At 35.6% G+C, this 14,365-nt stretch overlaps 1 protein-coding gene and 1 long non-coding RNA gene across 5 annotated transcripts in view; one reads left to right on the top strand and one right to left on the bottom strand.

The window, feature by feature from the left end:
- The window catches only part of LOC144293670 (uncharacterized), a 370,284-nt gene that overhangs the window by 113,479 nt on the left and 242,440 nt on the right, over positions 1-14,365 (top strand). For all 3 annotated transcript variants that reach the window (XM_077864647.1, XM_077864646.1, XM_077864645.1), the window contains exon 5: positions 6,488-6,658. In XM_077864647.1, coding sequence (XP_077720773.1) covers positions 6,510-6,658 — 149 coding nt within the window. In that variant the 5' untranslated portion in view covers positions 6,488-6,509. The remainder of the gene's footprint in view (positions 1-6,487; positions 6,659-14,365) is intronic.
- LOC144293671 (uncharacterized) overlaps positions 1-14,365 on the bottom strand; it is an 88,148-nt gene that overhangs the window by 25,196 nt on the left and 48,587 nt on the right. The gene's annotated exons all lie outside the window — the stretch shown is intronic.

The following is a 14,365-nucleotide window of genomic DNA, read 5'->3' as shown; positions in this document are numbered from 1 at the left end:
AAAAGAGAATGCAGCCAAACAATAATGACCTTGAAACCAGGCACAAGAACTTGCTTTTCTTATTTCAAGTAAGCCGTTTTTCAAATGACTTCTAAAGAATGCTGGGACTATGAGATGCTCTTTGATAACTGGTCTCCATTGTCAAACAAATTTCAGAAACTGCACAATATGTCCTCCTCTCATAGATTCATAATTAACAGACTTGACAGTAAAGGGACGAGTTTGACTTTATTTAATCCAGGATAATTCTAACTTTCTTGACTGGAATCTTTTTCTCTGTTGAAATAGCAAGTGCATTTTGAGGAGCTTATACTCCATAGAGTTCACTTTTAGAGATATTGATTTGCTAACACGGAGCCTGAAAGTCTATAATAGAAGTGATATTCTATACAAGATACTCCTGGTAGATACAGAGTGGATGCATTGGAGAGGAAGGGAATTGGGTACAAAGATGTGCTCTGACATTAGGTATGGGATGATGAAGGATGTAAATATATCCATATCATGCGTAACAAGGAGGGTCAACATTTTCTTGACTACTTCCTGTAATGGGTAGCTCTCTAATACAAATAGCAACTCATTTTACATACTGGAGGAAGTTTTGCTTTGATAAATCTATCTTTTTCCACATTTTCCTCATTAGCAGTAATTCTCAGGTTAGAGTAATCTGATACACAATAGTAACATAGGGAATCCAAAAGTCTGTAAGTGCTAGATGAACAATTAAACTCATATCTTTAATTTCAGAAGTATCCCATCTGGAAATATGTTGAACATGATATTTGAAAATCAAACATTGGGGCAGTCCAGGTGGCTCAGCGGTTTAGCACCGCCTTCATTCAGCCCAGGGCGTGATCCTGGAGACCCAGGATGAAGTCCTGCATCCAGCTCTCTGCATGGAGTTTGCTTCTCCCTCTGCCTGTGTCTCTGCCTCTCTGTGTCTCTCATGAATAAATAAATAAACAAAATCTTAAAAAAGAAAAGAAAGTCAAACATTGTTTAACAGTAAGTTTGTCCTATGCTTCCTAATTTTGCAGACATCCTAGAGAGTATTATACATTCATAGGTCTAGCATGCTGGTAAATGGGACATGGGTGAACTAGGGATGATAGCTATAGGCAAAAAACTGTTGAAAATTTTCCATAGTTTTTTTTTTTTAATGGCAAATTTTGAATTGGATTTTAATACCTATCCTGAAGTATTGGGATATTGGTAAAAAAAAAATATGAGTGTTGTGTTTCCTAAACTATGTATCATGAGAAATTCACAAAGTGTTATAATGCGCACACACACGTACGTACATACTCACACACATTTGAAAAATTCTAGTTAAACAGAATTATTTGTTGCAGGAATTCTTTGGGCCTCCATATAATAATGTGCACTATAAATCTGCAAGAAGGGATTTTGATATGCAGGGTTTCTTAAGATAATTTGGCCATGGGATCTTTCTGATAAAGAATACCATTCGCCTTCACTAGTGTTTTGTAGGATACCAGTGCTGCACTAGTATATAAATGTGCCATATATGCTTAACAGAATTACTCTATAATTACAATAGGGACAGCTGCAGATCCAGGCTCCCCTGCATGGTATGCTGGCTCTACTACTCAATAAATATGTGGTCTTGGGCAAGTTGCTTAATCTTTTACGAATCATTTTTTCTTCATATATAAAATTGATACAGTAATTCTCTAAGTCTCTATGTTATGGAATTGTTGTTAGGACTAAATAAGATAAAGTAAACAAAGTGCTTAGCCTGGCACCTGATATACTGCAGCTGCTGGCACATACTGTCTTTTAATGTAATACTGTTATTATCATAACTTGCATTTCTGTTTGACTTTAACACTACCAATGTTTGTCATTATCCTTCTGTTTTCCTGCCGTGTGCTATGACTTTCAAACAGCCTATTATTATGTACTGATATAGATCACTGTGCTAAAATCAGTGATTAAAATCAGCTTTAATGTTAAATGAGATAACATTGTATCCTATAATTTCAAAATATTATGTTTCGGTAAATTTTAGAAATATTTCTCGTTTAATTACGGTGTGTAGTAGCTGAACTTACAATTGTAGTCCTCCAAACTCTGTGAGACAAAGAAAGAATTTCTCATCTCATGAAAAGATGACAAGGATATTTCTTAAATTTATTCCCTGAAATTTATCATTGTAAAATGACAAAGAGAACTACACATTTCTAGAATAGAGAGAAAAAAATCTTCTTGTTATTTATACTGTTGATGTCAGAATCCTCAGGGAACAAGAGAATCCTCAGAAAAATAGTCTTCCCTGTGATATAGGCCTCTAGGAATTGAAGAAAGGTTTACCATCTTCAATGATAGAGTATAGTAGTTGATATGTTTCAAAACTTTTTTAAATTTCATGATCTCATTTGATCAGATATATTCTTGCCCTGATAACCCTAGATTTGGAAATTGTACATGGATTTATTCTGAAAATCCATACATGTAAGGAAAATATGTAAGGTCAAAATGTAGCTGAACTTTATGTAGGTTATATCTTTGTTTTTTAAAATCTTATTAAATCTCTCAGTATCCAGTACATAATATTTAAAGTATCTATTGTTTAAATTAGAAGGAAGTGCAAATTAAGGTAGTTTTTTAAAATTTTATTTATTTATTTGCGAGAGAGTGAGAGAGAGAGAGCACACGCAGAGGGAGAGGAAGAAGCATACGCCCCTCTAAGCAAGGAGCCTGTTGTCGGGCTCGATCCCAGGAGCCTGTGATCATGACCTGAGCCCAAGGCAGTTGCTTAACCTACTGAGCTACCTGGGCACCCCAAAATTAAGGCAGTTTAAGAGAGAACTATCACCCCTCAAACCTAGATTACCAAAACTAAAACCCTTAAATGAAAAATAAAGAGCAATTAAAAACTATAGCTAAAAAATTACAGGTGAATTGCCTATCTTTCATCTTTTACAAATAACTGAAACCTAAATGTAATTTTGTTCTTGTTTCCTATCCTCTATGTGACATTGGTGTTACTCAGCTTGAGAATATTCATTTTCTCTGGAATCACAGTAGCAACAAACTGGGTCAGGAAGGAAAGCCTGCCAAGGACCATCTACTGATCCTGACTTTGGAAAGCCCTTAGACCTCTCTGAAACCTGGTTTCTCACCTGCAAAATAGGCCACATAATATCAACTGTAGATTGTCTACAGTATTATCGTGAGGATAAAAAAAATCAAATCAATGTAGGTGAAACAGAAGGGAAAGCCACAGCTCACAGTATAAATGTTTAGAATTATTGTGGATCAGAAACCATTCAAATTGTTCTTGGCCCTTAGATCTTTGCAAGACTGGGTTCTCATCCTTTAGGTTTTAACTTAAATGTCATCTCTTCAGAAAGGGCTTCCGTGACAAGTTTATCTAAGGTAGAAATCCACAGCCTCCACAAGTCACTCTTTGCTCTGTTTCCCTTTTCATACCACTCATGATCATCTGGAATTTGCCTGCTTCTGATTTACGTGTTGTTTTCTGCATCCCTGTCCTATAGCGTGAGATCCACATGGCTGGGACTGCTGTCTGTTGTGTTCATTGCTGACCCCCCAATGTATGGAACGTGTACAATGAAGGAATGTGCTGTTTACAATCATTCTTGTCTCTAGGTACATCTGTTCAAATGGATTTAGGTCTTAGAGATGTGTCAAGCTGAACATTTTCACATAACTCTCTATGTCCTGGGCAACAGAAGGTTTCAGAAAGTACCACATGCATCCTTCCAGCCTAATGATGAACCACCCCAAAGAGAATGGTTTTCTCTGGGAAGTCATTTTCGCCTCAGAAAGAGTCACTTTATTCAAAATGCTGTACAGATTTCATCTATTTCTGGACCACCAGAAGAGACTTATTTTTTGATTCTCCCTTTTAGAGTGGTCTAGACCCCTCTGTTGGTGTTACTCTCTCCAGAGCTAGCCAGCAATTATGATCGTAAAGCTGCCAGGTCAATCTGGCCTTCCCAAATGGCACAGACATACTGCACATGTTGGTTAACAAGTGAGGCAGTTCATTCCTATCAGCTAAAGAATCCTGAAGTTTATGTGACTGGAGAAATAAAATATCCATGCCTTACAAAACTAGTGAACGAACCCCAAATCTTTATAACCACTTGTAAACTCTTAAACCACCTGACCTCCTGTTACTCTTCCTGGCTTTCTGTCCACCGCACCTCTCATCACCCGTTTAGCCCCAGCCGTGCTGGCCTGGTGTTTGCTGGAATGTCACCTTAGAGATGCCTTCCTGTCCACCCTTTCTAAAAATCACAAAACCTGCTCTACCCTATCACCTTCCCTGCTGCTTCATTTTTTTCCCATAGCTTATCTGATCTATTTGTTTTATTTATCTGTTTATTTTCTCTTTCTTCTCCCCAAAATCTAAGTTCTATGAAGGCAAGAATTTTTGTACATTCACTGCTATGTACTGTCTAGCACATGGCAAGCAGTTAATAAATATTTACTGAATTAATTAATGAATGAAAGAAGAAATTAATATGCAAAAGAGTAGCAAATTTGAATAAAGCTCAAACAATTCATTAAAATTAATTATATACAGTTCTCCAACACTCGAAGCTGAGTGTTAATTAGATCGCTGCAAGGAACAAAAATTGCAGGGTTACTCTAGGATGCAGGATTTTATTTTAAAGGATTTAGGGAAAGTAAGGAAATGGAATGTCATTCGGACTACCATTCAGGGTATAGTGGCCGACCTAGTGCTGTGGTTCTTGAACTTTATGGTACAGCGGAAGCATCCGGGGTGCTTACTGAAGACACAGGTTGCTGGACCCCACCCCATTTTGGATTGAGTAAATCTGTGTGGGCCCTGAGAGTCTGCACTTCTAACCAGTTCTCAAGTGATTCTGATCCTGCTAGACTGGGTCTGCCCTTTAAGCACCCTGGCCTAGTAAGATAAAAGCCACCATGTTGACCATAGGGCAGTCTAGGACTAGTCACTTGGTTCCTTCAACTTCGCTTCCATAGTCTTATTTCATTTTATCCTGATACCAGTTCTTACTTTTATCTTGAGTCCTCGGCTTACTCGAGAGAGTCTAGTGCCTCAACACTTCTGCTTTTTCCATTTCCTCTGCATTTGTACCTGTCAGCTGAGTCTGTTTCTCTCATTTAAAGTCCCCTAAGATATTCCCGTCACCCTTCAGTAGAGAGTAACCCTATAGGGCACAGCTCTCGTAATAAACACCTGACAGGCCCCTTTGGTCATGCAAAGATTCTGGACTTGCAAGGTCATGCAGAATAAGCCATAAGCACCTACGTGTAACGCATCTCATCTAACTTTGTTTAGAAGGGGTCTGTGAGAATGAAGACACTAAAGGATTTTCAGAAGAGGGCTCTGTACATGACAGGCAACTTGCATGGAGTGTCTAATTCAAAGTGATTAAGGAGATTTTGAGAGTGTAGAAAAGAATTCCTGTGTTTTTATTGTCAAGTAAACCATAAATTAGTCCTAGTAACACTGGGCAAATTTTTCTTTTTCTCTGGACCTCAGTTTCCCCAGTGATAAAGCGAGGGAATTTAATGTGATGCCTGCAAGTTGCTTTTCACATACGGCGTGCTGATTTGATTAATCTAGTTTCTAGTGTATCTACGTAGATGTACATACCTAGTATATATTCTAGGTCATCCTCAATCTCCAGGGTGTTATGATCCAATCTACTTTGGTTGAACTTTATATATTCTCTTTTTTTTTCCAGTTTTTGTTTTGTTTGGTTTTGTTTTAGAGACTAGATATAGAACCAACTTGTCTGCCAAGTGGTTCTGCCACTTACCAGCCATTTGGTAAATTTGCCTTGGGCAGATTTCTTTGTCTGAGCCCTAATTTCCCCATCCATAAAATATGGTTTATAATAGTCTCCTTATAGCATTGTTGGATTAAACGAGTTATTATGTGTAAAAATACTTATAATAGTTGGGGATGGGGGCGTCTGGGTGGCCCAGTTAGTGAAACAACCAACTCCTGATTTCAGCTCAGGTCATAATCTCAGGGTCCTGAGGTTGAGCCATGTGTTGGGCTCTGTGCCCAGCAGGGAGTCCACTTGGGATTCTCTCTCTCTCTTCCTCTTCTCCTCCCCCCAGCCCATGCTCACTCTCTCTCTCTCTAAAATACATAAATATGAGGCACCTGAGTGGCTCAGTGGTTGAGCATCTGCCTTTGGCTCAGGTCGTGATCCCAGAGTCCCGGGTTCGAGCCCCACATTAGGCTCCCCACAGGGAGCCTGCTTCTCCCTCTGCCTGTGTCTCTGCCTTTCTCTGTGTGTCTCTTGTGAATAAATAAATAAAATCTTTTTAAAACATAATAAATAAATCTTTAAAAAATAGTTGGGGATGAAATGGTTTAATACATGTTATTTAGCAGAGTATCTGGCACATAAAAGAGATGATATGCATGCTCTTAAACTTATTTTCATATACAGTAGTCTCCACTTATCTGTGGTTTTGCTTTCCACAGTTTCAGTTACTAGCAGCCAACCATGATCTGGAAGCAGATGATCCTCCTTCTGATGAATCGAATTGTCAGAAGGTCAGTAGTAACCCAAGGCTACGTCACACTGCCTGCATTATTCACCTCTCTTCATCTCATCACATCGACATTTTATCATCTCACATCATCACAAGAAGGGTGAGTACAGAGTAATAAGATATTTTGAGAGAAAGACCACATTCACATAACTTTTATTACTATATTATTATAATTGTTCTATTTTATCAGTAGTTATTGCCGTTCATCTCTCATTACGTGTAATTCATAAATTAGACTTTATCATAGGTATGCATGCATAGGAAAAAACAGTATATATATATATATATATATATATATATATATATATATATACGGTTTGGTATTATCTGGAGTTTCAGGCATCCACTTGGAACATACTCTCCACAGATAAGGGGGACTTGTATTTTCATCTGTATTTAGTATTTTTGTCTGTTTTATTATACATGGCTGTACTGTGCATAGGATTTTTACTTAAAATTTTGCTCAGAATATGAAGTTATACGAAATTTCTATAGCAAAATCCTATTGTAGCGAGAAAATTTCATAGTATTTCAGAAATACCTATATTCAAAAAAAGAAATACCTATATTCTTTAAAACCTTTTTTTTTTTTTCATATATAGAGAGAGCCTGTACACACACTTGTACAAGATGGGGTAAGGGGAGAGGGAAACAGAGAAGGAGAATCTTAAGCAGACTCCATGCCCAGTGTGGGCTTCAGCTTGCTCTCACAATGCTGAGATCATGACCTGAGCTGAAATCAAGAGTTGGACGCCTAACCAACTGAGCCACCTAGGTGCCCCAATACCTGTACTCTTTTAAAAAATATTTCTGGAAGCAAAGAGGCATGTGACACTCTGTAAAAAGACAAAATTATGAGACATAATAATCCTTGCCAAAGTCTAGGGAGGAGGGAGAAAAGTTGACCACATAGTGGCATAAGAGAATTTTGAGGGTGAAGCCATAGTTTCTACTTGGTTGTGGTCCTGGTTACATGACTGAACATGTTTGTCAAAACTCAGATACAAAAGAAGGAATCAATTTTACTGTGTCTTTGTTGTAGCTAAATAAACCTGACATTTGTTTTTAAAAATGCTTCTTTTGATCTGGGAGATTTTGTAGAATATGCAGCTGTGTATGATTCTGATCCTGCAAACTGATTTTCTAAACTTGAATTAATTTTTATTTCAAGTATTTAAAATGTAACATAAACTGTCAGTAGAAGCACTACCATAGCTCCTACCATCCTGCAGCACCTACAATCCTTTCTTATATTTGGTTAGACAGTCTGTGGCACTTTCTTATCAAAGAGCTCCAACCTCCCTTGCACTTCTGCCTTAAATGCCATCCCTACTCCACCTCCATCTACTCCTACTCACTTCTCTTTGGGTGCTTTAGGCTTCCCCTTGCCCAGAAAATGGGAACAAAGGTGCCGGTTTGATATGAGTTCATGCTATTTTGAGCAATAGTATTTTATAGAAGTTATTTTCTAAATTATTGCTGCTGGTACGCTGAAAAAAAATGTTTTAATGAATATTTTATATTCATTAACTTAGATAAATTTTATATTTGTAGATATCTTTGTTATCCATTTAAAAAATCATACTAAAGGAGGTCTTAGTTTGCTATTTTTAAATTATTAAAATAGATGTCAAATTTTATGAAACTTTTTTTCTGCATCTACTGAGATCACATTTTTTTCTCTTCATTTTGTTAATGTGGTGAATTATGCTACTTTTAAGTGTTAACACAAACTTGATTATTATTATCTCGACTATTATATTTTATTTTGTATTTATTGAATATGATTCGGTGATGTCTTGTTTAGGATTTTTGTGTCTATGTGTATGGGTGGGGTTGGACTTAATTTTCTTTCTTTGTGATTTCCTTGTCAGATTTTGATATGAAGATTATGGTAGCTTAACAAAACAAGTTAAATAGTTCTCACTTTCCCCTTATATTCTAAGGGCTTTTATAAGATTGAGGACAACTCTTCCTTAAGTGCTTGGAAAAATTTACCAGGGAAGCCATCTTGGTCTAGAGTTTCTTTAAGAGATTTTAAATTATGGATTTAATTTCTTTAATAATTACAAGACTAATCATGTTTTTGTATCTTCTTTGTTCATATTGGTGAATGTTCTTTATTAGAATCATGTCCATACCACTTACTTATTCACTATTTTATCAGTATAGAGTTGCTTATAACATGCTCATATATATTTTCAATGTTTATAGGATCTATAGTGATGTTCCTTGGGTGATATGTGTTGTCTTTTGTTTTTCTTGATTATTCTTCCAAGAGTTTTACCAAAGGTTGGTCTTTTCAAAAAACCAGTCTGTGGCTTTGTTGTTTCCCTCTAAATGTATATTTGTTTATTTCATTAATTTCTGCTCTTATCGTTCTTCTATTTTTTTTACTTTATTTTGTTTTTCTTACTTCATGAGATGGATAGTCAGTTCATTAATTTTCAGCCCTTCCTTTCTGATTTATACATTTAAATTTAAAAGCTATAAATGTCCTTTAACACTTCCTTGTCTATATCACAAAAATTTGGTTATTTCATCTTTTGTTATAATTTTATTATAATTTAGACTTAAACTTTTCTAATTTTTACTTTAATTCATTATTTAACACATGGGTCATTTAGTATTTCTTAATTTCCAAATATAGAGATATTTGTGAGTTGTTTTTTTATTATTGATTTCTAAGGTTTAGCTTCACTAAGGTCAGATTTTATTTAATCCCTTGAAATTTACTTTTCACCCAATATATTAGTCAATTTTTGTAAAAGTGAAATAGTTGGCTTTGTCTGGGATTTAAAATCTGATATCCACCAATTTTCAAGAAGCCCAATAATAAGAATTCAGGAAGTTTATGAACTCAAATGGGCAAAAAAACTACATCTTTATTTTTATTGATCTCTAGCTGAAATTTAATGTTTCCTTCAGTAATGAATCAACAAATCAGAATTGGCTACCAATATAGCTATTTTCAAATCGCAAAACAACTGTCAGAAATATCTTAAATATTTTTCTCCTCACAATATTATTATATGGTTGTTATTAGACTACCTGCTAGATCATCTTTGTATAATGCATTAATGAGGAAACACATGTATTGCTGTACCATAGGCTTTTTAACATTTTGATAGCTGAACTTTAATATAATTTGTTTCCTTTGTATTCCTAAGCATTGTGTTTTATGCATTTGAGAACATTACTCTGAAAAGAATCCCTAGGCTTCACTAGACCTGAAAGGCCTCATGGTGCATACATGTACACACACAAACACACGTGCATAGGCACACAGACAAGGTTAGGAATACTATTGCAACATGAAGGCAGGCAGAGTATGTAGATACAGAAGCAGGGAGTTGAACATATTTGGCACTGGAGAGGTTTTAGTGCTATTGCTTCTAATTTTCTGAGTGATATAGATGTCAAGGTCATCGAGAGAGAGTGGGAAAGGAGGGAGGAGATAATAGAAATTTGAGTATAGGAAAGAAGGTGTGAATTAGTTTTCCAAGAGAAGAACGTTCATTTACTAGGAGAATGCAGCTAAGATTGCAGGCCAGTGCTCAATACCCACTTGTATTTTCAGACTTCAAGGGAGACCACAATGGTGTGTCTTTTTCTCCTGCTCTGCTCAACTGCACAGAACAGAGCAGTACCCAAATTTTTACTCACTCTCACAGCACTGCAGAGTGAGTAAAGAGTTGAATTAAACAGAATTAGGATTTTCCAAAAGAGATGGGTGGAGAGAGAGAGGAACAAGGGAAATGAATGATTAATATAAGAGTGATACCAGGGAAGGATTCCCAATACTGGATAAAGAGGGAAGTGAGAATATAAAGGAGTTAATGTTCCTTAAAGTCAGTGGGTAGGAGGTTTCCACAAGGCGGATGGATTTGTAGAGGGAGGGATGCTACAGTAAATAAACTAGAGAGAGAAGTAGATTAGAGAGAATTAAAAAATGTTTTTAAATACACTAAAAGAAATTATAGTTTAAGGGAGTGAGAAGCAAGTGAATATTTTAGGGTGGTTTGTAAGCTTACAACTGAAAATTTGACATTAAAATCAGGCCCTCTTTTCTTGACTGTCCACTTCCAAAGTTTCCATGCCTAGCCCTCCATGCACATTTGCATCATCTCTGCCTCTGATGTTTCCTGTTGACTTTCCTCTCAGTATTCCAGAGACCGATGCTGTTATGGAGTAGCAATTGCAAATTACTCAGACAATGCCCCAGTATTAGTATTTACTTTGTGTTTACTCTGTACTGTGTACTGTTAGGCACTTTTTGTTTGTCTTTCACACATAATCCTATGACATATAGTTGAAAAACTGTAGCTTGAAGAAGAAAAGTAATGATTAATGTAATACAGATATACCTGAAGGAAATGGAATTTTTAAAAGCATCTGTAAACCATTGATTTTTCCATGTTTGTTACCTTGTCAAGGACTCTTGTTTTACCACCATTTGTAGGATCTGTTTATACATAAGCCTAACTACGGTCATTGTTCATGGTTCCCTTGAGAAATCCATTTATGCTTTTAAATAATATTGAAGCATAAATCTTACTTAATTTTGACATAGTTTATTAAATCAGCTAAGCCTTAACTTTTTTCTTTTTTTTCCTTCTTGTCTATCTTCTTTGAGCCAGCAATCTCAGTCTGGAGACTATATAAGTAAAATGTTCCCCCAAGTCCTTCTGCTTAAAAGTATTCAAAATTCATGTGTTGTTCTTTGTCTCTCTTATATTATTCTTAGTGTTATAATTTCTGTAAGTTGTGATTCAAGTTGTTCCTATACAATGTCAGAATGACCAATTTGTTATGTAATCCACTGAGGGAAAATCAAATTATCTGCTTAATATGTATATCTAGCATATTGTAGAGTGACTAAAATTTTAAACTGTCATTGGGTTGATTTTGTGCTGCCTAGATCTAACCCGTGTATTATGGAGATAAAGCACTTTAACACAAGACTTCTGATTCAGCTGAGCATATTCATTCGTTCACTTATGTATCCACCCTACACTAACTCCAATGTGTTGATAGGATGTGGTATGAGAGGTGATGCTGTTTCTAAAATTTCTCTTAGCTATGGGAAGTCCTTAGGAATCATCAGGAGATTTTTTAAAAAGATTTTATTTATTTATTTATTTATTTATTTATTTATTTATTTATTTGAGAGAGAGAGAAAGAAAGAAAGAAAGAAAGAAAGAAAGAAAGAAAGAAAGAAAGAAAGAAAGAAAGAAAGGAGGGGCAGAAGGGGAAGGAGGGAAACTCAAGCGGACCCCTTGCTGAGCATGGAGCCCGGTGCGGCGCTTGATCTAATGATCCTGAGATCATGATCTGAGCTGAAATCAAGAGTTGGTTGCTTACCTGACTGAGCCACCCAGGTGCTCTCATCAGAATTTAAAAATAAAAAGTGATGGGAGGGTCAGCCACAGTCCTCCACTCTACCAGCTGAACTACTGAAGGGACTGAAGCAATCAGAGAGGGAGACAAACCATGAGAGACTCTTGACAATAAGAAACAGACTGAAGGTTGCTGAGGAGAGATGGATGGGGTGATGCAGTAACTGGGGGATGGGTATTAAGAAGGGCACGTGATATGATGAACACTGGGTTTTACATGCAATGATGAATTACTGAACTCTATATCTGAAACTAAAGATGTACTGTACGTTGGCTAATTGAGTTTAAATTTAAAACAGTGATGGGGGCCCACTCTGTATATTTTAATTCAGTAGTTCTAGTGCATTTCCTTTGTGGCAGTAGGAACAGACCCCCCTTTGAGGATGCTGCCATTTGGAGACATGACTTATCTATCAAAAGACACACTGAGGTAAGCAGTCCCAAGCCATGGTATGGGGCTGGGCAGTTAGAGCATGGGATGAATTTTAGCATTCTTTCCTCCTTGGTCAGACATTTGTGCAGGCCCTCCAAAAGTAGCCCTGTGTCTTAGCATCTCAAAAATGCTCTTTTTCTGTTATTGTTAGGGGTGCCATTCTACTAAAAACTCTTGTTAAGTGAATGTTGGCTGTAGGCCAGTGCCTCTCTGATCATTATGAACATTTGTATAGGGAAACTAGAATTTCTGAGTTATTTTTTCTATTGGATATGTTCTAGTGCTGTATAGAATTGACCCCCTTCTATTACCTGTGTTTATATGATGCCAAGTATTAAAACAAAATAAATATATTTTCTACATGTACCGTTTATGTGTTCCTAAGTTTCAGATTTACCTGAAGTTTTCATGGGTAAGTAAAATTAATAGCTTTAACTTTAATAAAAATAATTACCAACTTAGCAATTTTATTGTCTATTCTGAATAGACCAGTATTTACTGAGTTCTGCTGGGATGATATTCTGTGGTCACAAACATAAGGGTACAAAAAAAATCTTGCCTGGCCAAATTAGCACTTAGGACTAGAAAAGCTTGTGATTATAAACTTAAACATAATATATATATATATATGTGTGTGTGTGTGTGTGTGTGTGTGTGCGTGTGTGTATATATATATATATATTTTAGAATTTGCCAAGCTGTTTCCAGGAGAGATGGGAGATGGTATAAATTTGTCAAATCTCAGAAACAAATAATGCCAGAAATAGCAAATTAGAATTGATCAGGGAGTCATTATCTAAAAGGGTTTTGGATAAAAATGGCTTTGAATTCTCAAGGAAAAAAAAAATCAAGGACAATTACTTTTTAGAGACTTAGACTATTCTGAGGTTACTCTGTCCATGACAAAGGTAATGATTTTGAAAAGTAAATGCAACAGCTCAGAATAGCTCTCCTTTAAAAAAGATCTAATGTAATTGTCATATTCAGGAAGTAAGATAGATTTTGCACTTTTAAAAATGAGATCAGAGTTCTAAAGAGAAGGAACAAAGTAGAGACAAAAGTGTATAAAATGGTTCAATAACTATGATGAAAGTTACTAGGATGATCTCAGGTCGTAATTAAAAATAAATCTATACCTGAAATAGATTCTAAGGTTTTAATATCAAGCTTACCATAAGTACACATCACTTTTTTGGAAGTTTCATATTGGTTATCATTTTTCTACTTTATAAAATCTTGTGCATTTTCCTGGTGATAAATGGAATATTACTCCTATCATACTGCCAATTCTCCAACTAAAAAAAAATTGTTTTTAAATGTCTAGTGTCATGGGCATTATATTTATATAATACTACCTACCATTCCTTTTTACTTCCTTATTTATATTTTTAAGGGATTAAAATGTTAAAACAAATTAGTGTTGTTTTTATGAAAATTTTCATGGAAGAAAACAATACTAATACTTATTTTTCAAATGTTAGAATTGTCCCCAGATTAATGATGAGCTTTTGAAGAATGAACTAGATTTCTGCTACCATAATTCTGTTCTTATGGAGGCTGGCAAATGAACAAGTGTCTATTTCAAGATGATTTAAAATTCAAAACCAAATGTGCAATTTGAAAAGCAGCCATTATTATTTCAGTGAATATTATTGACTATTTACTACATACCAGGTTGTAGGAATGTCAACAGAAAGCAGGCAGTCACCACTGGGGGAAGTTCTTGCTCATTAATGTGGCCCTCAAATGTCAGATAATGAATTATCTCAAAACTTAATCACAGAGGTCTCTATGGGTCATATGAATCATGGTTTAATTATGAGTTATTTAAATACTTGAAATAACAAAATATATTATTTCCTCCTACATCAGTAACATGTTATAGTGGATTTTTACAAAACCATTTTATTTAAAAGTAAAATGCAGTTATGGAAACTCTTCACAAACAGATGGATAATTTATTGATATATTTAAG

This window comes from Canis aureus, chromosome 22 (assembly GCF_053574225.1).
Source record: "Canis aureus isolate CA01 chromosome 22, VMU_Caureus_v.1.0, whole genome shotgun sequence".
Classification (NCBI taxonomy): Eukaryota; Metazoa; Chordata; class Mammalia; order Carnivora; family Canidae; genus Canis; species Canis aureus.
Note: the sequence above shows the minus strand (reverse complement) of the source record. Positions and strands in the feature narration are given on the sequence as shown.